This window comes from Notothenia rossii (assembly GCF_949606895.1).
Source record: "Notothenia rossii genome assembly, chromosome: 2".
Lineage (NCBI taxonomy): Eukaryota > Metazoa > Chordata > Actinopteri > Perciformes > Nototheniidae > Notothenia > Notothenia rossii.
This window is the reverse complement of record NC_136904.1, coordinates 69,004,172-69,031,521: the sequence shown is the minus strand read 5'-3', so window position 1 is coordinate 69,031,521 and position 27,350 is coordinate 69,004,172. Positions and strand designations below refer to the sequence as shown.

General features: G+C 41.0%; 1 protein-coding gene across 1 annotated transcript; it reads right to left on the bottom strand.

The window, feature by feature from the left end:
- Positions 1–1,112: 1,112 nt before the first annotated feature.
- LOC307030847 (lactase/phlorizin hydrolase-like) lies at positions 1,113–26,622 on the bottom strand. Its single transcript, XM_079667507.1, is given in 18 exon segments — positions 1,113–1,831; positions 1,963–2,199; positions 2,288–2,508; positions 2,664–2,795; positions 2,968–3,074; positions 3,179–3,369; positions 3,515–3,713; positions 3,853–4,143; positions 4,238–4,506; positions 4,753–5,341; positions 5,345–6,303; positions 6,488–7,136; positions 7,227–7,914; positions 8,096–8,174; positions 8,753–8,846; positions 8,934–9,017; positions 9,144–9,208; positions 26,508–26,622. Coding segments are annotated over 15 exon segments (4,899 nt in total). The 5' UTR covers positions 8,802–8,846; positions 8,934–9,017; positions 9,144–9,208; positions 26,508–26,622; the 3' UTR covers positions 1,113–1,592.
- Positions 26,623–27,350: the final 728 nt, after the last annotated feature.

Here is a 27,350-nt window from a genome sequence, read left to right as displayed (position 1 = left end):
GTCGCCCTGGAGACCAGACGCAGGTATCCTAGCAGGGGTGCAGAGATGATGCCCTGCGAGCCTCTTTTCAGGGAAGAGCTGTTTGTGTGGATTATGTTATTGAGTGAGAGAAACATGCAGGGGCATTTCCTACTGCTCCTCCAGGCTGTCATGTTTTTATAGCTTGAGGCCATTGTGTTCTGAGGGTTCAAATCCCCAGACTATATAGGGTACTACTACGTAAGGTTTAGGTAAGGAAATAAAAAAATGTATCCTTTGTGTCTCTACATGCAACATTATTGTTTTTGAATCACTGGTCTATATTTTGGGAATTTGGTATTGCTTCAGTAACACTGTCTTCGAACCAGTGATAAGAGAAAATGCATAATCTGCATTTAAGATGATTTAAAGCAACCCTATTCTGCGTTTTGGGGTTTCCCTTTCCTGTAGTATGTTATTTAGGTTTTTGTGCACTTAAAGGGTCTGCAAAGGCTAAAATCTCAAAGGTCCCTCCTGAGGGGGTGGTTATATATATTGCTTATGTATATTGTTCATAGCCTCATTTTTTTAATATTTTATTCCTAAAAACAGGGTGAACATTTTATTTTTCTGTTAGCTAATATTTATAGTTGGATATAAAGACATATCCAGAATTCCGTACCTGTGTACCACTTATGTGCACCCCTGTGTATAACACTCTCTTTGAGGTGCCCTCGAGCAAGGCACTTAAATGCAACTCATTGGAGAAACTGACTGCCCAACTTTTTAATATATATATCCGCAAGCTGTGAAACAGACAAATAATGTGCTTTAATCTATATGGAAATTCTTTAAGCATTGCATCATCTCCTTCAATTAAATGTATCCCATATGGATCTTTAGTCAGCTCTATTTTTTACACAATATAAAATAAACAATTTCGCTCAAAGGGAACGTACACCCTTATTTTCTTGATTTTTCTTTTTCTCAGCATACATACCCTTTTTTAGCCTCAGCTTTAAATCCAGTTAAATATTACATTCAACACATTTGAAACTTTTGTAGGAACAGCAGTATAATATCAAGTATCTGCATTAAAAATGAGTTAATGGCGCCACCAAGAGGTCATTCATTGACAGTGACACAAGCATCTGTAGAACTCACCAATATACTGCATGCTTTATTTGTATTAATAAATACTGGAAACATTAAAGCAGCAATGATCATAACATTAAATAGACAAACAAGATTGTACTATCTAATGTTCACTGAATGTTTCAGTATAGCAACAAAAAAAGGGTGTAGAAATAATAGTTATTATTTATTATATTAGAGTTCATAGCCTTTAAAATGTTTTATTCCCAACCTAAAATCTAAATTAATTCACATCGATATAAAAAAACCTGTGTAATATGTTGCCATGAACTTCATGGTCCTTGACAACAAGTTTAACATTTTAATTTTCTTTCTGCACCTGTGGCAATAGTTACATTTCCTTAAGTAAGTTGTCGTAAAGCTGTGGTTCAAACAGAGGTAAATTGACCGTGAAAAACACAGATCTTCTATATTCCTGTCAAATTCAAATAAAAACCATCACAAAATACGCTGTATTTCACTTACTTCCAAAAGTATCCTCACATTCTCTCCATTTTAAGAGATTCCACTGGCGCTTTCTTTAACTTCCTTTTTGTTTTCCATAGTCGATGTAAAACAAAGAATGCACCAAGCAAACTTACAAGAAGAAATGCAAAAATAACATAGAGTGCAACTTCTGCATCGTGACTTGAAAGCTCCAGACCCAAGAAGTCCACCCTGGACATGGGCAGAATAGCGGCAGTTGTATGGGGCATGGTCACAGCGGTGGTAGCTGTCACTGTTAAAAGACAGGGACAAGGGTTTGAATGACTCAAACACAAGGACCTTACATTTTGACCATAAGTATCCCTCTTCAATCCTACAGTGATGGAATTGTTATTTGAATATGTGGACTGAGCAATATGTTACCTTCGGGGTCAGGGTTCAAACACTCATGAGGCCCGAGGGCTGGATCTGGGAAGCCATTGCAGGTGATGATGGAGGCATAGCGAGAAGCTGAGTTTTTAGGGATGCGAGGAAGGGTGGGGTCGGAGCGGTTCACAAAGAAAAGCCCAAATCGCTCCACGTAGCCAGCGGCCCATTCAAAGTTGTCCATTAACGACCAGGCTGTATATCCTCTTAGATCAACTCCGTCAAGAACCTGGGCTGAAAGATCAACAATAAACACTGTTAACATGTATTATATTATATTCTCATAAATCCACTCAATACTTTTTTTGTTTGTCTCTGTTACCTTTGAGGGCTTGATTGATATATTGTTCATAGAAGTACTTCCTGTGGACGTCATTCAAGTTCACTTCTCGCTCTGAGACCCCATTCTCTGTGACATAGATAGGTGGGTTTCTATACTCATCCTTAATAAATTTGAGGAGTTTCCTAAATCCAAATGGAGTGATTTTTAGCCAGAAGGAGCCAGACTCAATCCAGGTGCGGTCATGGGAGGCTCCAGTGCCCCTGGATATCGGAAAGGACATTAGCTTCGCATCAGGGCGGCCATTTTAAGCTGAACAAAGTTTGGCATTTTTCTTGTATTATCAATATTCCACTTTACTAGAAGGTGCACAACAAACAACTATATCTAGGTGTCAAATGTTTATATTCCAACATACCTGTCACCTTCATAATCCTGCTGTTTTCCTAAATTAACTGGGTATGAAAGAATCGAGCAGTAGTGGTTGAGGCCAAAGTAATCATGGGTCCCATTGATCCTCTTGATTTCCTCAGGTGTAAACTCAGGAAGCCTTTATTAGAAAGATGATAATTTTTTAATACCCAATCCATAATGTCTTCTCAAACCTTAAAACACATTGGTTGCTTCTTCAAGCTAATTATTTTAGGATACTGAACCAAATAAGTAGAATATGACAGAATGCATTTATTTGTTAAGCCTTCATCACCATTTGTATAAATTACCGTGATTCAGGGAGACCTGCAGCAAGGCTTCTTTCACGAATAATTGTTTTCATTAACTCAGGATAGTCACCTCTGAAGATTGGATGGGCAAACCAGCCGATGAAAAACTGTAAAGATCATATATCAGAAATGATACATTGTATGATGATTGAGTTGAATAAGGTGAGAGAAAACAACTGAATAATGTATAATGTCAAAATGTCATGCCAACCTGGAGGTAGCGGTTGGTTGCATCTACATCCTCCTGCTTATATGGGTTTCTTGGCTCTGCCCAATCAGAATTGATGGTAATCGAGATGATGCCTCCCTGTGTTGCACGGTATTTGTCATTGTACAGATGCCATGCCTCAGCGTGGGCCTTGATAAGGTTGTGAGCAGCAACATACTGCCTATTGAAAATACCTGTAACATTTGAGGGGTTAATGAGATGGCTGTCATACGTCATCATGCAGGGTCAATTTGAGATAAAGGGTTTGAGTTAGGGTTATGGTGTGTAAGAGTAACCCTTACAAAGTTAATCATTGTTAACAGAAAGTTGTTTGATTACCTGGAGCAAATGAACCATATCCGTAGCCAAGGTTGGCCACAATGTAGGGTTCATTTAGAGTGATCCAGAACTTCACCCTTTGTCCAAATCGGCTGAATAAAATATCGGCATAACCTCTGAACCTCTGGACAATGGTTTCATTTTCCCAGCCCCCCACCTTCTGTAGTGCTAGGGGAAGGTCCCAGTGGTACAGGGTCAACTGGGAAACAGAGGTGAGGAAAATGGACGAAAAGTAAAACAAATTAATCTTCCAGTAGAAGCCATTGAGGTCCAAAGTTTTTAAATACAGCACTACATCATGGAATATATTGATGGTTATAAACCACAGCACTGCCTACCTGGGGCTGAATATTAGCAGCTTCCAAGGCATCCAGTAATCTATGGTAATAGTTCACTCCAGCTTCATTGACGTGGTTGGTGGTGCCATCAGGGAGCACTCTGGGCCATGATACAGAGAAGCGATAGTGGGTCACCTTCAACTTCTTTAACACCTCCACATCCTTGTCAATCTTGTTGTAACTATCACAAGCAATGTCACCATTGTCACTGTTGGACACTTTCAACGGAGTATGGGCAAACTCATCCCATATACTCAGTCCTTTTCCATCGGCCCTCCAGCTTCCTTCAATCTGAAATAAAGTCATATAGTTAAAACTACCTTTGTGCTTCATGCCACACAAGTGCACTGCCATTGTAGAATAATGAATGTGTAATGTTACTTACTTGGTAAGAGGCACTGGCAGTACTCCAGTTAAACGTTTTTGGAAACTCTCCATAAAGTATCTTCTCGTCATCTGGTAATGGAAAGCCATTGTCCTTTATGACTTGATAATAATAGTGAGCAGAGCGTTTGGGTGTCCTGGGTTTGTTTGGGTTAGTGAAGTCCACATGGTGCAGCCCAAATCCCACTTTGTACCCGTTGAGCCACTCAAAGGAATCCATGAGAGATGTTGCTATGTATCCTTTTACCTTCACACCATCAAGATTATGAGCTGTGATAATATATAAGAACAATGGTAACATAATTAGAAATTAAAAACTGTCATTTGTGGATAGGCGGCTAATATTTAATTTTATATTTTTTGTCTCAAGTTCATTTATTTCTGTTTGTTTGTATCTGTCATACGATCATTTAAAATAACCACCTTAACATGACATATTTTAGCTTTAGCAGGATAAATTAAGGGGCATTACAAACGGAATTGTTTTTTACTTGAGTAACGGATGTGCACACTTACCCTTTAAAGCCTCATCAACATAGGTTTTGTAGTAATATACTCTGTCAATGTCATCAACTGTAGTCATAATGTCTGTAGCTACTCCATTCTCTGTAATGTAAATCTCTGGATCTCCATACTCCTCTTTGATCCAGTTGAGCAGTCTTCTCAAGCCCCATGCAACAGCTCTCTGCTTACTGATGGCAGTAGTTGGTGAATCACTTTCCTCTGCTTCTGACAAGTCCTGGTCATCTAAATATGATTGAGGGCTAAGCCGGGCAGTATCATGGCTTACTATCTTTGTAGTGTAATGATTTACACAGAACATGTCAGCAGTTCCCTTGATGAACATCTTTTCTTCTTCGCTAAATGAAGGTAGTCTTGTCTCTTTAAGACCTTGGAGCTCACTTTTGTTTCCAACTTGCCATTTCATGGCATCAGGATAGTCACCGTTCTTGAAAATAGGGTGTCCAAACCAACCTAATTGGAACTGCAGAGCGCGGTCAGCAGCCACCACTTCACGAGGAACATTAACATCTTTAGGTTCAAACCAATCAGCATTAAGGGCAATGGATATAAGACCACCTTGGGATGCACGATACTTATCATCCTATGTGTGGTAAGCCTTGGCGTGGGCCTTTATAAGGTTGTGTGCAACTCGGTATGGTGCAATTCCTGGATTAGTAACATTGGGTGGGATCTGTCCAAGTCCATATCCTGACCACGCAATTGTATGAGGCTGGTTGAAGGTCATCCAGAATGTCACTCTGTCGCCAAAGGTGGCAAAGCAGAAGTCACAAAAGTCGTTAAAAATGTTAATCATCTCTACATTGTCCCAGCCACCAAGTTTTTGCAAAGCTTCAGGAAGGTCCCAGTGGTACAGTGTCACCATGGGAGTGATGTTATATGCTAAGAGGCCATCAATGAGTCTATTGTAATAGTCAACACCTTTCTGGTTCAGAGATGTACGCTGACCATCAGGAAAGATCCTGGACCAGGACAAAGAGAATCTGTACGACTTCACCTTCAGAGCACGCAGCATGTAGAAGTCTTCTTCAAGTCTGTGGTAGCTGTCACAGGCCACATCCCCATTAGCATTATCAGGAATATTGCCATTTTGGGTGAATGTATCCCAGACGCTGGGCCTCTTCCCATCAGCATTCCAGCCACCTTCAATCTGGTAGGCCGAAGATGATACTCCCCAACTGAAGCCTTGTGGGAAAGTGCCGTAGTGGTAGAGTTTTCTCTGGAAATTGGTTTCGCTGGAGAACTTCATCCAAACAACCCTGGCTTGGGATGGGACGGTGGAAGGGAGGATTGAGGTATTTTGTTTTGACTCTGTGTTTTTCAGTTCTGGTGCATAAAAAAACAGTTTTTTTGCAGCAAACCCATTATTCTTAATAACTGAGGAGTAAAAGTAGGCAGACTGCTTTGGAGTCCTGGGCCTGTCAGGCAGGTCAAAGTTGACATGGTGCAATCCAAAATGTTCACTATAGCCTTGTGGACCTTCAAAACCATCCATGAGTGACTGGACAGTAAACCGCTGCACATTTACCCCATCCAAATGTATAGCTGTGGAGAGAATAACGACATTCAGCTACTAAAACCAATTTGTATGACATATTTCGAAAATGTGTAACAATACCATAAACAAGTCTGCAACGGATGGCCAAATGCATATTACTGATGTTTGGTGCAAAAGCCTATGTATAAATAAAGGCACATTCAATTAAGTCAACTAGTTCAACCAACATACCTTTAAGGGCCTCATTGATGTAACTCCTCATGTAGTCTATTCTACTGACATCATTCAGACTGTCCCCAATGTGCTCAGTAGGCATACCATTCCCAGTAATGTGGATTGGCACTTTGATAATGTTCAAATACTCTGTGGAAATGTAGTTTAAAAGCCTTCTGAGACCCCAAGGTGCAGAATATATCCAGTCAGAAGCTGTTGAGGACCATGAGGGATCTACGTGTGACTGGAAGTTGCCAACCCCCTGAGGACCAGGGGTGCAGCCACCAACACTGTTGTTGACTAACCGGGAGGTATAATGGTTTAATCCAAAATAGTCAGCGGTTCCGTGTATCCTCTTCCTCTCTTCAGCAGTGAAGACTGGGAGTATTGCAGGCTCAGAAAGAGGACACTCTTTTATTTTCTGTTCAATTTGAGTCTTGAATGCTGCAGGATAATCTCCATCGACAAATATGGGATGTGCAAACCAGCCCAGCATGAACTGCAGGTAGCGATCTGCAGCTGCGATGTCTTCTGGTCTGGAGGGGTCCACGGGTTCAGCCCAGTCAGAGTTCAATGCAATGCCCACTCTGCCTCCTTGTGTCTTCCTGTACTTCTCATTGTAGACATGCCAGGCCTCAGCATGGGATTTGATCATGTTGTGAGTCGCCTGCATAGATAACATAAATAATGAGGTAATTGCATGAGGTTGGCTGTGTGTCAATATGTATTTACAATATAGTATAAATATTTCCCTCACCTGGTATGAGGCCACCACATAGTCTTTCACTCCTGGGGCATGCTCACCAGTGCCGTACCCAGCATGGCTCACCACCCAGGGGCTACTGAAAGTGTTCCAGGTCTTGATTCTGTCTCCGAACCTGGAGAAGCAGAAATCTGCGTAGTCTTTGAAGGCTTCAACAATGGAAGCGTTGGTCCATCCACCACAGTCCTGGAGGGCCTGGGGCAGATCCCAGTGGTAGAGAGTGACAACAGGTTGTATACCAGAATCAATGAGAGCATTGATTAGCTTGTCATAGTAGAGAGCACCTTTCTCCGACTGACTGCCCCGATGGCCCGAAGGGAAAATACGAGCCCAAGAGATGGAAAACTGGTAGGTGTTAACATGAAGACCTCGCAGGAGGTAGACATCATAATCCACCTTGTGGTAACTGTCACAAGCGAGATCAGCGGTCTGATTGGCAAAGGCTAGACCATAATGACCAAAACGGTCCCAAATGGACTCCCCCTTCCCATCTTCTGCCCAGCCTCCCTCCACCTTGAAGGACTCGCTGGAGGAGGCCCATTGGAAGTCAACGGGAAATGATTCGTTCAGGAAAGCATCTCGCTCAGTCGAAGTCATGGTGGCAAAATTACTCCAAGTTTTGCAGTAGGTCAATGAACATGACGACGTTTGAAGATGACTTCTGTCACTTTGATGTGAATGACTGAAGATAAGAGGAACAACACGTTGAAATTTAAATCAGATGATAATACTAAGGCAATAATCCAACAACTATGCTTTCTCATAGACTGGGATAAACAGGTGGAACCAAGTTACATTATTTATTCTAAATTGGGGTTGGGGTAATATTGCAGTTTGAATCTTTGTCATTTGTAATTTAATACCGTTTTGGGGTGGGGTCAGCTGGACGTAACATGTCTACCATGTCAAATCCAAGAACATTTTGGCGTCCATTGCCCAGCGCTGTAAAAGTATAGGAATGTATCACATGATGCAGGTACATTATATCATTGTTATTCAATTATATTAGAATCCCTTGAACGATTCATGTCAGTCTTCATATAGTCAATCTCAGGTATTAAATAATAAATGACAGACAGAGGTTAGACCAAGTCATTATTTTGTGTCAAGTCTTTGCATGTCGAATGGTTCTCTCCTGCAACTTGAATAGCTAATGTCTGATTGGTTCAAGCAAAATACATCTGCTAATTTAAGTGTTTATTTGCTGGGAATACACTTTTGGCAAACTCGAAAAACACATGTTTTTAACTTTGGGCTTGGGGGAAGGCTTCAAGTGTTTTCAAGTCAAAAGGCACAAGTTGAAATGGAGTCACAAATTACTTGTTTTTAAGTCCAAGTCAGGTTGCATTCATCAAACTTGTGACTTAAGTCTGACTTTAATCCAAGTCATGTGACTCAAGTCCACAAACCTGCTATTTAACACTTTATAAATCACAATTTATCAGGATTTGTTGTATTCGTCAAGGAAGGAAAATCTTATCACTTATCCAAGGTTGTGACTCTTGATGGACCATCATTACCTTTTAATATGTTGGTATCTGACAGGAACTGATAAGAAGAACAGTCCATGAAGTCCACCTCATAAAACAGTATTGGTTTGTCTCCACACTTTCCCTGCAAGGAAACATTGATGTTCAATTGAAGTAAACAAAATCATTGGCTGAAATTTGTGTTATTTATACAGCTGGATACTGTAAATACCAAGACACTTTTCAGTTCCTCAGCCAGGTTTTGTCCTGCGGTGCAGTCATATTGAATTTTAATGGAGAGAAAATCTGTATATTTCTGAAATATAACAATAAACATATGTATGAGTGAAGCTGGATGTTAAAGGCATATTACCCTGACACACACAAAATAACTTATTTCAAAAATAATGATCTTGTTTTGCGCTTGTCCATATGATCTCACCAGTAGTTGAGTGTCACTGATGATTGGGACTTTACTGGCCTTTACCCCAACTGATATTCCTCCATCTGAAACACATTGCATGTTAATTCAGTAGATCTGCTCCTAGACATAAAAACACATTCTCCTTCCCCAATGTTTACTGCCTTCCCTTATCACGACCCTTGGTACACATTGTAAACAGATATAGAAACCATTATCTCATAAAACACTGCCATAACAACCCTGTCTCACTGCATTTCATGTTATAGTCACAATATTTAATCTATTGATTCGTGTTCACCATCACGATTTCCCCCTTTTTTTCATGTCACACAGAACGATTTTAAAAGCAATGTATTTCTATTGGTAGTATGTTTCGTGCCTGCAACACGTCTTTTTGTCCAGTCTTGGAAGACCGGAAGCTCTGTGGTTCATAAAAACATGTTCTTACTCAATATCAAGCCACGATTATTGTTTTTATTTTAAATCGTATAATGTCGAAGTTGTTTTGCCCTCTGTGAGGAAAATAAATGGGGCTCACAGCTTCAGAATACTGAAATCTGTATTTTTTCAATCTTTTTTTCCCTTCTGTGAAAAAGGTAACTTCGTCACAGAAGTAATTTGAACTAATTTGTTTTCTAAATAACACACTGTTATTTACTCAACAATAACACACAATTATCCTTGTTTTTATTTATTCGCCTAATTCTATCATCTCGGGCTTTTTAGCCTTTCCTCAGGAACTGAATTTCAAAATAAAGTCACCGGAAACAGGGACATTTCAAGCATCATTGCGATACACACCACTAACCCACTGAACTGATTACCCAAGATCCTCAGCTAAAAGCTTGGTGATTGGATTGAAATCCGAAAAACATTTTAAAAAGAAAATAATAATACTTTATTCCGAGTATGCTTGCTTTTCTCTTTGAAAGTCACCACATAGCATGCGATCACATCGCATTGTAATACAAAGTTCGGCTGCATTAAATATTACACATCTGCCGTAGTTCTTTATTTATAGAGCCCTGATGAGAAGACTTCTGGACAAACTGGAAGAACTGCCACCGAAACTGAATACGTGACGTGGATCATAAATATATTAAACAACATCTTCTTTTTCTTTTCACACAACACGTCTCCTTGCAGTATCAACCTTAATTCGGCTGACTTTTATATTTGATCCAATTGGTAGATAGGCTGTATTTACACCATAACGGTGCAGAGCTGATATAAAAGGACTTGTAGTTTTTAAAGATATTACTGATTTTCTTTGAATATAAGAATGTAAATACTGAGTTGAGAGAATAGTCAGGGGATTTGGGTGATGGGAGACACATCCATGGAATCAGAATTTCAATAGATGACCATTAAATGACGGATATACCTTTCTGTCTGTGATGTTTTACAAATCAGATATTAGAAGTAAAACATGTGAAATAATATAGCAATATCCTGTAAAATGATGTGAAAAACATGAATAAAACTACACATCTTCAGATGTTATACATACACAAGTGTCCTACACTAATAATACAAAGTTATTATGGCTGTGTGTACCTTGTGTGCACTGCCTAGTGGTTAAAGCACGCTATTGAATTAGTTGTGTATATGATATGTCAATAAACCTTAGAAAATCTTGAAATCTTGAAAGGGATGTTCAAAATAGCCATTATACAGTCTTTAATTAACTATTAGTAGAGAATAACAAGTAATGAATATACTTTATAGGGATCTGCAGCACCAACTATCAAATATCTCACCTGATTGTTGGCATTTGTCAATCAGGTGTAACTAAAGCCTGATTTAAAGTGGACCTATCATGCTATATTTGAATAATATAGTGTAGGACCATACCTATATAAGGAACATTTATACTTTTTATTTTTCAAAATACCAAACAGATCATGCATTTTAGCCATTCCTCATTTCGCTCAATTTAACACAGTCTTTGCATGGGCTATTATGTGAGAACAGCACCATCTACAGGCCTGGCATATATGTACTACAGCGTCTCCAGCGCTTTCGAATGGCAATGTCCGTGGCTGTCTCCTCCTGATTGGTGGAGTTGGCCCAATAGCCGTAGCACCACTTTTAAGACATCACAGAAGTGTTCAAATCTGGATCAGTCTGTATCAGATCCGTTGCAGCCCCTTTTTAAGAGATTTGGGTATGGAGGAAAATAGAGAGGGTTGTGTTTTCTGACACTTGGTGAGTTCCCTGGAACACCGGGACACATATTCATGTATAAAAGACGTACAAAAGTGGATTTTGCATGGTAGGTCACCTTTAAGGGTTGTTTATATTTCACATCATTAATCAGAATCTGGAAAGTAACTCAAATAAATGTAGTGGAGTAAAAATACCAGGTTAACCTCTGAATTGTAGTGGAGTAGAATTACAAAGTAACAATGAGTCATGTGGGTATATATTAATGCTGTGCATTATGTACACAAGCGATTTTCACCCATTTCTTAATTATATGTTTTAAATTTGCACACACCAATTTGTTTCCTATCGCCTAAACCTCCAGGGGTGTACACAGTTTAATACTGTCAACTTCTAATTTTGGGAAAAACAAAAACGTCTTTTAAAACTACAATTCCCAGTAGAGACGTGCCATAGAACATGTTGCGAAACACAATAGCATGTGTAGCTCTGGGGGGGCGTTCGAGTCCAGTTTTGGATAGTCTGCCATGGTTTCGTTCCATTTCAAACAGCTGTTTGACGCTCGGCGTAACCTTGGCGCACTGCCACTCCAACATCCAATCCCAGAGTTTGAAGATTAATCACAGAGACTGTAGTCCCAAACGATAGCTGGGGATTATGGGTAGTGTAGTGTCTTCTTCCATCCTAAACTTCAAAATGTTTTTCGGATTTCATATCGCATTAACACCATATCCCAATCTGCATTGCGGCTAAAACATCCAATCACCGAGCTTAAACCATAGCTGAGGATCTTGGGTAACGTCTGTTTCCGGTTATTTTTATTTTGAAAATTCAGTTCCTGACGGATGCCAAAAAAGCCAGAGATTATGGAATTAAACAAATAAATTAAAAAAAGGATGATTGTGTGTTATGGTTGAGTAAATAAGAGTGTGCTATTTAGAAAAAAATAACAAATTAGAAGGAAAAAAAGATTTTAAAAATACAGATTTCAGTATTCTGAGGGTCTGAGCCCCATTTCTTTTCCTTAACAGACGACAAAAAAAGTCCGACATTATACGATTTAAAATAAAAACAATAATCGTGGCTTGATATTGAGTAAGAAGATGTTTTATGAACCACACAGCTTCCGGTCTTCCAAGACCCGACCAAACAAAAAGACGTGTGCAGGCACGAAACATACTACCAATAGAAATACATTGCTTTTAAAATTGTTCTGTGTGACACGAAAAAAAGGGGAAAATCGTGAGGGTGATAACGAATCAATAGATTAAATGTCGTGACTATAACAAGAAATAGGAGGTCATAGGACCTGTAAGAAACATGACCTGGTCATCATACTTCTTGCACATGCAACTAGTGATCAAACATAGATAGAGAAGTTCTCCAGTAACGACATATTGTCCGAGCAAGGGAAACTGAATGAACTATTGGATGGCTTAGCTTTATAGCAGAGCTGTTTACTCGCTGACACTACTGCTTTGATACTTTATGGTATGTTTGGTAAGAGTGGTCACGGCCTTGAATGCCTCTGATAAAATGGAGAGGGTCAATCACGAGGTAAGAGAGATTTATGATTTAAGCTAAGGGATAAATAATGTGTGTAGAGGTCAAGGAGGAAAACATCAGACATGAAATGCCGTGAGACTGGGTTGGCCATAATTAGTGTTATTCAAATAAATCTGGATAACTTTGAAAACAGATTTTAAGAAAGCACACAATATGATGACAAGCTTAATTAACTCTACTTTGCTCCTGGTCAGGGACGTGCACAGGTACGGGTTAATGCCGGGCAACAGCCCCTTTGCCATTTTTGGCAGACCTGCCCCTCTGGAGAGGACGAGAGTTTTTTTTGTGGCCGAATCAACATGATAAGCCCATAATTAGCAGCGTCTCGCTGCGGGAAGCACATCTCTTCAGCGCTGTCATCTGCCCCCAGTCACGTGACTTTGTTTACAATCTGACAGCTGATATAAAAGGAAAGCCCTCGGAGTCCGGCCTCATATGGCTCTGGTGATCACACCAAATGCCTGTCTGGCTTTGGTGGCCAATCCCCGGGTCAATCTGTCCCCGGAAAATTTCCCCGTTTTTAAATATGCTTATATTGATTTTGAGTTGTCTCATTGCAGTTACATAAAAGTAAACTGAGTTTCAATTGCAATGACAGTGTTGTGTTTTTATTTTATGAACCTTTTATATTAAAAACAAATTAGAATTTTCAAAAGGTCTTGTGTTTTTTTTATGGGGGGGGGGGCGTACAGGATTTCACAACATGTTACTGTATTATTTCATTGTAAAATACTGTATTCAGACCATCCTCTGTGATAACACCACAAATAAAGTGATTTTCTTGCTTTTATCGCTCTTGCTTGGTTTAAATAAATAAAAAAATCTTTGTTGCTGGTTTTACTTAAATTGAAAGGGGCACCGCTGCATGTGCCTTAAAGTAAACGATGCAACATATACATCTATGTAAAATTGAAATTGTTGTCTTGGCTTATTGTTTTCAGGTGCTTCCTGGACATTAATCCTGAGAAGGGCTCGAAAGCCAAAAAGAGGCATCGCAATTTAAACCCCCATGTCAGCACGTTCTTCAGAAATGTTTTGCCTTCGAGTGGATGTCTGTGTAGACATGTGTTACGTGCTCCCCTCCTTGTTTTCTTTGTCTCCCTGCTACAGGTGCACCTGATCTGTCCCTGGCTCCGCCTCTGCCCACACTCTAAAAACGAATTGAGGCGACCTTTCACCTCCACTTAATTAAATGCATGGTTGCAAGATAAAAATGTGAGTTAATTGATTTAGATAAACATTTTAACTTGCCAACAATAATTTATAAGTTGTGTTGACGTAATAATGTTGGTAATTACATCAAGTTAATATTGTGTGTTATTTGAACTCTGATTTCTGCGTTAATTGACTTAAAACTAAGTTCAAGTTGTAGTAAGTAATGCAATTGGCTTGATAACTTAATTGTTCTACACCTTGAGTTAAGGATTTCAAGTCCACTCCCACTTAACATGCCTGGACAAGTTCCGACAGTTAAGACAAATAGAAATACTACACAAAGGACATTTTAAGGTGAGTGTCATCTTTTGTCATTCAAATGCAGTAGATAGCCTTGTAGTTGCACTGTATAGGCATATTGCTGTTTGACCAAAATTAGCAGTCTTTGAACTGTGAATAGTTCTGTGAGAGGATACAAAGTAGTAGAGGCTACTGTGAGAGTAAAAATACTTTGGTTACTATTGTGATATCGCTTTTTATTAAAAATGAATCTCGGTGAAGCAGATCAAGGACATGCTTCTTGAGGTAGGATCGTTATTTAGAGTTGTCATTGAAATGCAAGTTGTTGGCAGTCACCCATTCAGAACATATTCATTTAGGTAATTTCTCTTTTTTTCCTTTTTCCAAAAATAGCACAATACACTTGAAGTACGCAGAGAACTATAGCCATCCACTGCCTTGTCGTGTACGTTGGAGAAAAGGAAGAGGACATTTTCAAGGAGTTTAGCGACGTAATTCAAAAATCTTGAAATAAAATAAAGTCCACAGGCCCAGTGTAAAAACACAGGACAAAAGTACTGCTCTCTGTCAGTTACATTTTGAAGCATATTGCACTTTTGGCCACACCCCAATCAATAATATCTTAGCAACGTTCAGCATGGATAGGTGTTGACAGCAATGGCATGGGAAAAGGATTGTGTAACATTTGAAAAGTGGCTTCTGCTCTTCACTTAACCAGTTCAAATATTGTATAGAACCTGCAAAAAAGATGAGAAGACACACTAAAACTTGCACGGTTGTGATTGACCAAATCTGTCTACATGCATTCAAACACTAGGCAAAGTACTCAAAGCCACCTCTGTGTGTCTTCAGGACCACATTGCCATGATGACACACACATGCAGACTCAATAGGTGAAAACAATACCAGCGTTGCTTTAGCAGCTGGTAATAATGGCTCTGAATTCGCTAAGAGTGACAGTTTAAAAAGTATGCAATTGCCTAATTCATTATCTCTTATGCGCTAAGCTATTATTTAATGTGCTTCAAAAGGACATAAATATCGCATTCATCAGTGACCGGTCCACCCCAGGATCTGACCATACGATGGCAACCATCGTGGTCGAGGGAAACAAATGAATGAGCAAGCATTCTGCGTTAAATGTGTTCATACTGTTTAAAATAATGACTGTCGGCAGTGTAAACATCTTTGTTACATCTTTTGTCAAATGTATGTGTGTGATCTGCAGATTGGTGGCCATTGAGAGTTTGCTTCTGTAGTTTTACAAAAACTTTACAGATTTGACATATTTGGCACTGGTTTTAAATATGCAAAAGCCTCTAACTTCGTTGTGATGGCAGCATTTATTGTCCCCATTTCCCATGGTAATATGGCTAATGTGTTTATTTATTATTTGTGGGGCAATTTAAATTTGTGTTATTTATCTTTTTTTTCAAGATTTAAATGAAGCTCAGCGCAAGTTCTTTCAGGAAGACTGGGTGTATATACATTCACTCCGCAGCTGCATATAATCAGCTCACCACAGGCGTTCTCTTTAACCTATTACATTTCACCTCATTCTCCAGCAGCCAATCAACGTGCTGCAGCCAAACTATAAAATGGTTCTCCCCTCTCCTGCAGTCAGCTGTGATTTCAGGTGTTCATGCACCTTATCATATGGCATCGCATGTGTCAATAAATGTTCAAACAAAAATGAATTCTCTCCTGATTGAAACATCTTGTGTTGAAATAAACAACTGCAGTTCAAAATAAAAAGTGAATTGCCTAATATTTTTGTTGTGGAATCAATTAATTTCTTTCTTTAAAGGCAAGAACATGAAAAAGCTAAGAAAAAAAACTATTGAATACAATATATTTGGAGCAACTTAATTTATAAATGGTTGTCAACTTAAAAGCATGTGTTCACTGTTGAGCATATTTAGTTATATGACAAAGCCATGTTAAGCCAATCACATTAGTTACATTTGGAACATGTGTTGCCTGCGTGCACACTGGGCACACTGGGATGCTGTTGCGAGCATGCGCACAATAAACGGTCTTGTGAACTCCGACCAAAGAGATGATGGTTGTGTGTGATTTCTCTCCGTGAATATAGCTAGCTAACCACATTGGTGACTGATATAACGTGCTGCAGAAATGTCTCACGCTACAGGTTATGGGCCCAGTCATGCAGGCCAAAGGTGGTTCAGACTTTTATTCGACGGTGAAGAGAAAAGTTACGAGCTCTGGGAGACGAGGTTCCTCGCGCACATGGAGTTACGTGGTCTCAGAGAAGTTATCTCGGAAGACCCGGAGATAGATGGGTATGACGAAGAAACTCTCGCGGAAGATGAAACCAAGAACGGTGAGGCATATGCAGAGCTAGTGCAATGTCTGGACAACAAGAGCTTGTCGTTAGTAATGAGGGACGCGAAACGTGATGGAAGAAAAGCACTGAATATTCTTCGCGAGCACTATGCAGGAAAAGACAAACCCCGCGTGGTGAGTTTGTACTGTGAACTTTCCTCGCTCCATAAGGCTAGCAATGAAACGGTCACTGACTATATTATTCGAGCAGAAACTATATTCACGTCATTGAGAAGAGCAGAAGAGCACATTAGTGATGGGCTTCAGATAGCTATGGTAGTTAAGGGGCTACCTGATTCATACAAGCCATTCGTCGTGCACATCACCCAGACGAATGACACTGTAACGTTTGGCGAGTTTAAAACGAAACTGCGAAGTTATGAGAGTACAGAAAAATATGGGAAGAGTGACGTGAATGTTGAAGAAGACAACGTGATGAAATCTAGCGGGGCAACGAGGTCACGAGGACGAGGAAGAGGAAAGAAAATGGACCTGGCTGATGTTGAGTGTTACACGTGCGGTAAAAAGGGACACATGGCCAGAATATGTCCTGACGGGTACCACGTGAGAAGAGAGGAACGAAAATGGGACACACCACAGCGAGGAATGGGGCGCAGTCGAGGACGAGGCCGTGACCATGTGAAGAAAGCTGATGAAGAGACGGGGGCAGAGCCAACATCTTTCAGTTTCTTCAGGATGAGTGACTGCCCTACACAGAGAGGGAACAAGAAAGGTCTAATGGTCGACTGCGGCGCCACAGCACACATGATCAACGACGCCACAAAGTTCAAAACAGTTGACAAGAGCTTCAGACCCGAGGACCACATGATCGAGCTGGCCGACGGATCCAAGGTGAGCGGGATGGCGAAGATGAGGGGAGACGCTGAAGTCTGTTTGCTGGACAGCGAAGGACGACAGGTGAAAACGAGGCTCAAGCAAGCGCTCTACATCCCATCTTTTCCACAAAACATCTTTTCAGTCAAAGCAGCGACAGCCAACGGAGCTGAGGTCCACTTCAAGGACGGTAATGACTGGCTGGTCAACAAGAATGGTACCAAGTTCAAAATGGACGTGTATGGTAGGCTGTATTACCTTAGCACAGTAGAGGATGAAAATGTTGATGAAATGTATGGGTGTCATGACATTCAAACGTGGCATAGGATACTTGGTCATTGCAATTTTGATGATGTTGCAAAATTAGAGAAGGTGGTTGAAGGGATGTCTATAAAAGGGAAACATGACATGTCCAATCAAAACTGTGAAATATGCACACAGGGCAAATTTACACAAAGCAGAAACAGGCATGCAGATGCTAAAGCTACAACTGTGTTAGAGCTAGTTCACAGAGACCTATGCGGTCGTATAGAACCAGCAGATAAAGATGGGTACAGATATGCAATAGCATTTACTGATGATTACAGTGGGATGATTTTTCCATACTTTATCAAAGCAAAGAGTGACGCGACAAAAGCTACTGAAAAATTCATAGCAGATGTAGCGCCATATGGAAAGATAAAGTGCATAAGGTCTGATAACGGCACAGAGTTTACGGGACAAGAGTTCCAGTCTCTACTTAGGAGTAACGGGATAAGGCATGAGAAGAGTGCACCCTACTCACCTCATCAGAATGGAACTGCCGAAAGAGGTTGGAGAACCTTATTTGAGATGTCACGATGCATGCTATTGGAGAGTAACCTCCCAAAGCAATTATGGACATATGCTGTACAGACAGCAGCTCAAATCCGCAACAGGTGCTACAGTAAGCGGCTAGAGCAGACACCTTACTGTGTTTTCACAGGAAAAACACCTAACCTATCTAACATGAGGATATTTGGCTCTGAATGCTATGTATATAAGCAGGATAAAAAGAAGCTGGATTCTAGATGTGAAAAGGGGATCCTTGTAGGCTATGACAAATACAGTCCAGCATACAATGTGTATTATCCTGAGACAGGAAAAGTCCTAAAACATAGGCTGGTGAAATTCATCACCAAAGGTAGCGCAGATAGACAGACTCAGACAGATTGTGACATGGGGGAAGACTTTGAGAGTTATGCAGATACACCACCAAAGAGAGTCAACCAGGTACAGGGACAGCCTAAGGAGCGTAAAGAGTCCAGTGGTGAAGAGACTGCTGAGGCAGGTCCTACCCAGATAGATAGTACTGAGAGAGAAGAGGGAGAAAGGAGATACCCTACGAGACAGAGAAAGGCTCCAGAATACTTTAAGGAGTACCAGTGTAAAGCTGAGTGTGATGGTGACGAAAGTGAGAATGTAGATTATTTCTACAGAGTAGCTTATGGTGTACCTAATACACTTAAAGACGCAATGGACTCTAAGAAGTCAAAAATGTGGGCTGATGCGATGAAAGAGGAGATTAATTCTTTGACCGAGAATGAAACTTTCACTCTGACTCCACTGCCAAGAGGCAAACAAGCAGTGGGAGGTCGCTGGGTATATGCAGTGAAAGAGAGCCCAGATGGATCTGAGATTTGTAAAGCCAGATATGTTGCAAAGGGGTATAGTCAAGTTGAAGGGATTGATTATAAAGAGACCTTTTCACCAACAGCCAACATGACCTCTGTACGAGCATTAATGCAGGTGGCTGTACAGGAGGATCTTACTTTACACCAAATGGATGTGAAGACTGCTTACCTCCATGCTCCAATCGACTGTGAGGTATATATGGAGCAGCCGGAAGGTTTTGAAATCAAATCAAAAACAGGGGAACACTTAGTGTGTAAACTAAACAAGTCATTGTATGGTTTAAAACAGTCCGGACGTAACTGGAACATGTTACTGCATGATCACCTTACAGAGAACGGTTTTGTGCAAAATGATGCTGATCATTGTGTCTACAGCAGAAATACTGAGAATGAGAAAGTGATTCTGTTAGTATGGGTGGATGACTTAATCATAGCAGCGAGTGACAACACCTTACTCACTGATGTCAAAGAAATGTTGAACAAAAGTTTTAAGATGAAGGATATGGGTCCACTTAAACACTTCCTGGGTATCGATTTCAGACAGAGTGATGGAGAGATCAAAATGACTCAAAAGAGACATATAGAGAAGATGTTAGCAAAATTTGGAATGTCTGAATGCAAACCGAGATCCACCCCATGTGAGCAAAAGTTAAACTTTGACAGTGAGGGTGAAGTGATTGATTCAACAGGATACCGAGAGATAGTAGGTAGCTTGATATACATTATGACATGTACTAGACCTGACCTGAGCTGGGTGGTTAGTAAACTATCTCAATACCTAGCAGAACCAAAGCAGCAGCATTGGGCTACAGCCAAACACCTACTGAGGTACTTAAAGGGTACTATAGATCAAGAGCTACACTACCAGAAATGTGAGGAAAGCGTTCTAAAGCTGGAGGGGTACAGTGATGCTGATTGGGCAGCCGATAGGGATGATAGGAGGAGCACAACTGGATACTGTTTCAGCTTAACTGAGAATGGTCCAGTTATATCGTGGAAGAGCAGGAAACAGCCAACGGTGGCATTATCCACCTGCGAAGCTGAGTATATGGCACTAGCAGCCACTACTCAAGAGAGTATGTACCTTGTACAACTACTAAGAGGAATAGATAGTTGTAACCAGCATGTACCAGTCAAGATATATGAGGACAACCAGGGGGCGATAGCTTTATCTAAGAACCCAGTATGCAGACAGAGAAGCAAACATATTGACATAAAGTATCACTTTGTACGGTCTCCACACACAGAAGGGAAAATATGTATAGAATACTGTCCTACTGCAAACATGGTAGCGGATGTCTTTACCAAGCCAGTGACAAAGGCTAAGTTTGAGAGTTTCAAGGGATATTTGTTTGGAGAGTAATGTGAACTGGCAGATGTAAATGTTTTGAAGTCTTAAGAACACTGCCAGTATGCCAAATGTTTTATTTTTTTTGAGTTTTGTATTTTTGGTTTTATTTACCATTATAGAGAGCTATACACATGTCTTTGAGTGGGAGTGTTGAGCATATTTAGTTATATGACAAAGCCATGTTAAGCCAATCACATTAGTTACATTTGGAACATGTGTTGCCTGCGTGCACACTGGGCACACTGGGATGCTGTTGCGAGCATGCGCACAATAAACGGTCTTGTGAACTCCGACCAAAGAGATGATGGTTGTGTGTGATTTCTCTCCGTGAATATAGCTAGCTAACCACATTGGTGACTGATATAACGTGCTGCAGAAATGTCTCACGCTACATTCACAATGATGGTAATTAAGTACATACAACTTTAAATTCCTTTTAAATCATATGGTAAAACAAGTTGGAACAACTTAATTTTTGGAGTAATCAACTTAAAAACTTGTATCCCGAATGAGGGTAATTAAGTACAAGTTAAAATCCCTTTTAAATCATGTGGTAAAACTAGTCGGAACAACTTAATCTTTCTAAGTGGTAATTAAAAACACCTCTGATTGTAGAGGAAAAGCCTTCTCCCCTAACTCAAATAACTTTGTTGCTTTAAGACGATTTCATTAGAAGTTGTCTTAACTCAATAAACATCGATGCAAACTGTTGCGTTGATTTTCACGACGCTGAAGTTGGCTTCCGATTCAGAGCATCCGATTCGGCAGTTAAGGGGAAAGTTAAGGGACATTTAATTGACAGCGCTGAGCGAACAATCCTCCGTGTTTGTACCTCTTAAATTGCTGCATAGCCGATTTATTTGGACTGGATTATCCTAGAGAGTCTAAAGATTATTTATAACCCAGTTTGAGATTTGTGAAACCTTTATTCTATTTGTTTACATACAAAAAAGGGAGATTTCAGTGCTTTTTTCACATGTAGACCACATTAGACCAGGCCCTGATCTAAAACCACTAGACCTAGACTCATCAAATCTGGACTGGATTATCCCAGAGGGTCTAAAGATTCTTTTTAACACCGTTTCAGATTTGTGAAACCTTTATTCTATTTGTGAAAATACAAACAAGGGAGATTTCAGTGCTTTTTTCGCATCCTGACCACATTAGACCAGGTCCTGATCTAAAACCACTAGACCTAGACTCATCAAATCCGGACTGGATTATCCCAGAGAGTCTAAATATTCTTTATAACACCGTTTCAGATTTGTGAAACCTTTATTCTATTTGTGAAAATACAAACAAGGGAGATTTTGCAGCTTTTTTTTTAAATCTAGACCACATTAGACCAGGTCCTGATCTAAAACCACTAGACCTAGACTCATCAAATCTGGACTGGATTATCCCAGAGGTTCTAAACATTCTTTATAACACCGTTTCAGATTTGTGAAACCTTTATTTTATTTGTAAAAATACAAACAAGGGAGAATTCAGTGCTTTTTTCGCATCCTGACCAATTTAGACCAGGTCCTGATCTAAAACCACTAGACCTAGACTCATCAAATCTGGACTGGATTATCCCAGAGGGTCTAAAGATTCTTTATAACACAGTTTCAGATTTGTGAAACCTTTATTCTATTTGTGAAAATACAAACAAGGGAGATTTCAGTGCTTTTTTCGCATCCTGACCACATTAGACCAGGTCCTGATCTAAAACCACTAGACCTAGACTCATCAAATCGAGACTAAATTATCCCAGAGAGTCTAAAGATTCTTTATAACACCGTTTCAGATTAGTGAAACCTTTATTCTATTTGTGAAAATACAAAAAGGGAGATTTTTATGCTTTTTTTTTATCTAGACCACATTAGACCAGGTCCTGATCCAAAACCACTAGACATAGACTCATCAAATCTGGACTGGATTATCCCAGAGGGTCTAAACATTCTTTATAACACCATTTCAGATTTGTGAAACCTTTATTCTATTTGTGAAAATACAAACAAGGGAGATTTCAGTGCTTTTTTCGCATCCTGACCACATTAGACCAGGTCCTGATCTAAAACCACTAGACCTAGACTCATCAAATCTGGACTGAATTATCCCAGAGAGTCTAAAGATTCTTTATAACCCAGTTTCAGATTTGTGAAACCTTTATTCTATTTGTGAAAATACAAAAAGGGAGATTTTGATGCTTTTTTTTTATCTAGACCACATTAAACCAGGTCCTGATCTAAAACCACTAGACCTAGACTCATCAAATATGGACTGGATTATCCCAGAGAGTCTGAAAATTATTTATAACACCGTTTCAGATTTATGAAACCTTTATTCTATTTGTGAAAATACAAACAAGGGAGATTTTGCAGCTTTTTTTAAATCTAGACCACATTAGACCAGGTCCTGATCTAAAACCACTAGACCTAGACTCATCAAATCTGGACTGGATTATCCCAGAGGGTCTAAAGATTCTTTATAACACAGTTTTAGATTTGTGAAACCTTAATTCTATTTGTGAAAATACAAAAAAGGGAGATTTCAGTCCTTTTTTAAAATCTAGACCACATTAGACCAGGTCCTGATCTAAAACCACTATACCTACACTCATCAAATCTGGACTGGATTATCCCAGAGAGTCTCAAGATTATTTATAACACAGTTTCAGATTTGTGAAACCTTTATTCTATTTGTGAAAATACAAACAAGGGAGATTTCAGTGCTTTTTTCGCATCCTGATCACATTAGACCAGGTCCTGATCTAAAACCACTAGACCTAGACTCATCAAATCTGGACTGGATTATCCCAGAGGGTCTAAAGATTCTTTATAACACCATTTCAGACTTGTGAAACCTTTATTCTATTTGTGAAAATACAAACAAGGGAGATTTTGCAGCTTTTTTTAAAATCTAGACCACATTAGACCAGGACCTTATCTAAAACCACGATACCTTCAACCTCCAGACAGGGAAGATAGACAAACTAACATCTCTGTTAACCACCTTTGCTTTTTCACTGTCTCCATCCCCACCAACTGACAACGCTGGCAATGTCCTTGATCTCATATTCTCAAGGAACTGCACTACTTCTAACCTCTCTGTAAACCCGCTCCACACTTCCGATCACTTCTTCATTTCATTCTCTCTACCCCTTTCCAAACATAACAAACTAATCTCTTCTCATCCTGCACCTGTCCGCCGTAACCTCCGTTCCCTCTCCCCCTCTACCTTTGCCTCATCGGTGCTCTCAGCCCTCCCTTCCTCTGACTCGTTCCAACTCCTGCCTCCAAACTCTGCTGCAGAAACTCTCCTCTCTACTCTCTCATCCTCTCTGGACTCTCTCTGTCCTCTCACATCTCGGCAGGCTCGTCAGTCCCCTCCTGCTCCCTGGCTAAATGACGCACTGCGTGCTAAAAGAACCATCCTTCGGGCAGCAGAGCGGAAATGGTGGAAATCCAAACACCATGACGACCTCCTAACCTATCAGGCTCTCCTCTCCTCTTTCTCTGCTTCGATCTCTCAGGCAAAAAGCACTTTATTTCAAGATAAGATCCAATCTTCCTATTCCAATCCCAAAAAACTATTTTCAATCTTTTCCACCCTCTTGAAACCCCCCAAAGCCCCTCCCCCCTCCTCCCTTCTGTCAAGCGACTTTGTTAACTACTTTGAAAAAAAGGTTGATGATATTCGCTCTTCTTTTTCTGACTCACCTTTACTCACCGCTGGATCACCAGAACCTCCTTTCACCCACACACTAACCTCCTTCTCCCCTCTCTCTCCAAGTGAGGTTCTTACCCTCATTACCTCTGCCCGTCCTACCACCTGTCCTCTGGACCCTATCCCCTCAAACCTCCTTCAGACTATCGCTCCTGATATTCTACCGTTTCTCACCCATTTCATCAACACTTCTCTAACTTCTGGTCACTTTCCAAACAGTCTCAAGGAGGCAAGAGTAAACCCTCTCCTAAAGTAACCCACTCTCAACCCGTCTGATGTTATAAACTACAAGCCTGTCTCTCTCCTCCTGTTCCTGTCTAAAACACTTGAACGTGCTGTCTTTAAACAACTCTCCTGTTATCTCCATCAGAACAACCTTCTGGATCCGCACCAGTCTGGTTCACTCAACAGAAACTGCCCTCCTTGCTGTCACTGAGGAACAGCACACGGCTAAAGCAGCATCCCTCTCCTCTGTCATCATCCTTCTGGACCTGTCTGCTGCATTCAATACGGTGAATCATCAGATCCTCCTTAGCACTCTCCAATAACTTGGAGTTTCAGGCTCTGTACTTTCCCTCCTCACCTCATACTTCAAAGACCGCACCTACAGGGTTACTTGGAGAGGGTCGGAGTCCGACCCTTGTCAATTAACTACAGGGGTCCCTCAGGGCTCTGTTCTCGGTCCCCTCCTCTTCTCCCTGTACACAAACTCGCTCGGATCTGTCATTAGCCCGCATGGTTTTTCATACCACTGCTACGCTGACGACACCCAACTAATTCTCTCCTTTCCCCACTCAGAGACCCAGGTCGTCGCACGTAGGGATGTCCCGATCCGATCACGTGATCGGGGATCGTGGCCGATCACGTGATTTTCCAAAGATCGGAATCGATCGGAATCGGGAGCAAGGAGATCGGGGATCGGGAAAGAAAAAAGTTTTTTTATAAAATATTTTTATAATTGTATTTAATGTTACAAAACAAAAATGACCATGTTCACATCCTAAAGTCATCCTGAGGCCTTAGTTTTGGTTTAAAATTACAAATCATCAAGTATGTGTTGCTTCTTTTGGGCTTGTTTTCATATACCTGGTTGCTTATTTCTCTCAAATCTGGCAACCGAGTGGGCAGGGCGCAGTGTCTAATAGTAGCAGTAAGCTAACGAGAGGCTACGTTCAGCTGGTGACTCGGGACACAGAAAATGTCAGGAGTTTGGAACTATTTTAAAATTGAAAGCGAAGGCAGTGTAACAGCCAGATGCAATGTTTGCGAGGCGGAGGTTCCGTGTAGTGGAAAGAACAGAGCCTCGTTCAACACAACCAATCTTATACGCCACCTGAGAAACAAACACCAAGAGGAACACGAGGAGTAAACATCGACCACTCGGGCAAAGGCACTAAAACAACCGACACTTTCTAAGACTTTGAAAAGGAAAGAGAAACTGTCCCAGAACAGTGACAAGGCCAAACAAATAACAGCCAAGATAGCTGAATTCATCGCGTTGGATGACCAGCCGTTATCTGTGGTGGAGAACGTGGGGTTTCGCCGTCTCATGGAGCACTTGGAGCCACGTTAAGAGTTGCCTTCTCGTCATTTCTTTACAGAGAAAGCTCTGCCTGCCCTTCATAACAAGCTTCGTGGCCACCTGCAAGCCCTGTTAACAGACGTGCCTGCTTTCGGGTTTACCACAGACATATGGAGTTCTTCTGTGTGTCCAATGTCACTCCTTAGCTTCACTGCACAGTGGATCGACTCGCAGTTTAATTTACGACATGCGACCTTGCACGCTCAGAACTTTCGCGGATCTCACACAGCAGATCGTGTGAGAGAGGCCATCGAGGGGATGCTTAACAGTTGGGGAATAGATAAGCCTCGGGTACATGTCATTTTGCGGGACAACGCGCAAAATATGGTGAAAGCCATGGATGATATGGAAATAACGAGTGTGGGCTGTGTTGCACACACGCTCCAACTTGCTGTGCATGAGGGTCTGCTGTCTCAGCGCAGCGTCATAGACGCACTGGCCACCGCGAGGAAAATTGTTGGCCATTTCAAACATTCCCCGTTGGCCTATTCCCGGCTGGAAGATATCCAGAAGGATCTGAAGATGGACGTCAAGCGTCTACAGCAGGACGTGCAAGTGAGATGGAACAGCAGCCTCTACATGCTGCAGAGCATCCTGGAGCAAAAGCGGGCTCTCTCTTTGTATGCAGCTGACTACAGCCTGCCAGCCACACTGACAGCCAACCAGTGGACCCTGATGGAGAAGACAGCTGAGGTGTTAGCTCCATTTGAGGAACTCACCAGGGATGTGAGCAATCCCACTGCATCTGCAGCTGATGTCATCCCTGCAATAACAGCCCTCAAACGTGTACTCTCTCCGGAGAAGACCACTGACCAGGGGGTCAGAACAATGAAGAGCACGCTCCTAGAGGCAGTGGAGACCCGCTTTGCTGAGGTAGAGGAGAAGCCACTGTACAGCATCGCCACTCTAGTGGATCCAAGATACAAAGACAGGCAAGTACAGTAAATTAATGTACCATTTGAATGCTTTTATAATCGTATCTATTACATTATGAATTATGTATATAAAACCAACCAGTATTCATTATTCAAGCCAATTTCAATTTTTCTTTCCTTTTTAAATGTAGGTCTGTTAATGATTAGATTTGTATAGAAGTAAGGCAGTTGCCTGACTTAACTATTGTGCTGTGTGGTGTCTTCTTTTCTTATGTTTTTCTTTGTTGTGGGTGATTGTTACATTTATCTATTTTCAGATTCTTCACAAAGTCAGACAAGCTGAGGCTTGCCACGGATAACCTCATCCTGGAGGTGGCAAAGATAGAGAGGGCTGCCAGTGAAGAGCCAGAGGCAGCAGAGCCTATGCGCAAGACACCAGGCCAAGAAGCAAGCAGCAGCCTGGGCAGCGTCTTGGACGAGATCTTGGAAGAGAATCAGCTAGAGGCCCGGTCCGTGAGTACATCAGCTGATGTCCAGGTACAGACCTATCTCTCAGAGCAAACCAGCCCTAGGAAAAGCAATCCTCTAGACTACTGGAAAGATAATGCTTCACGGTTCCCCTCACTGGTTACTGTTGCAACCAGGTTTCTCTGTGCCCCCTGCACCTCTGTGGACAGTGAGAGACTC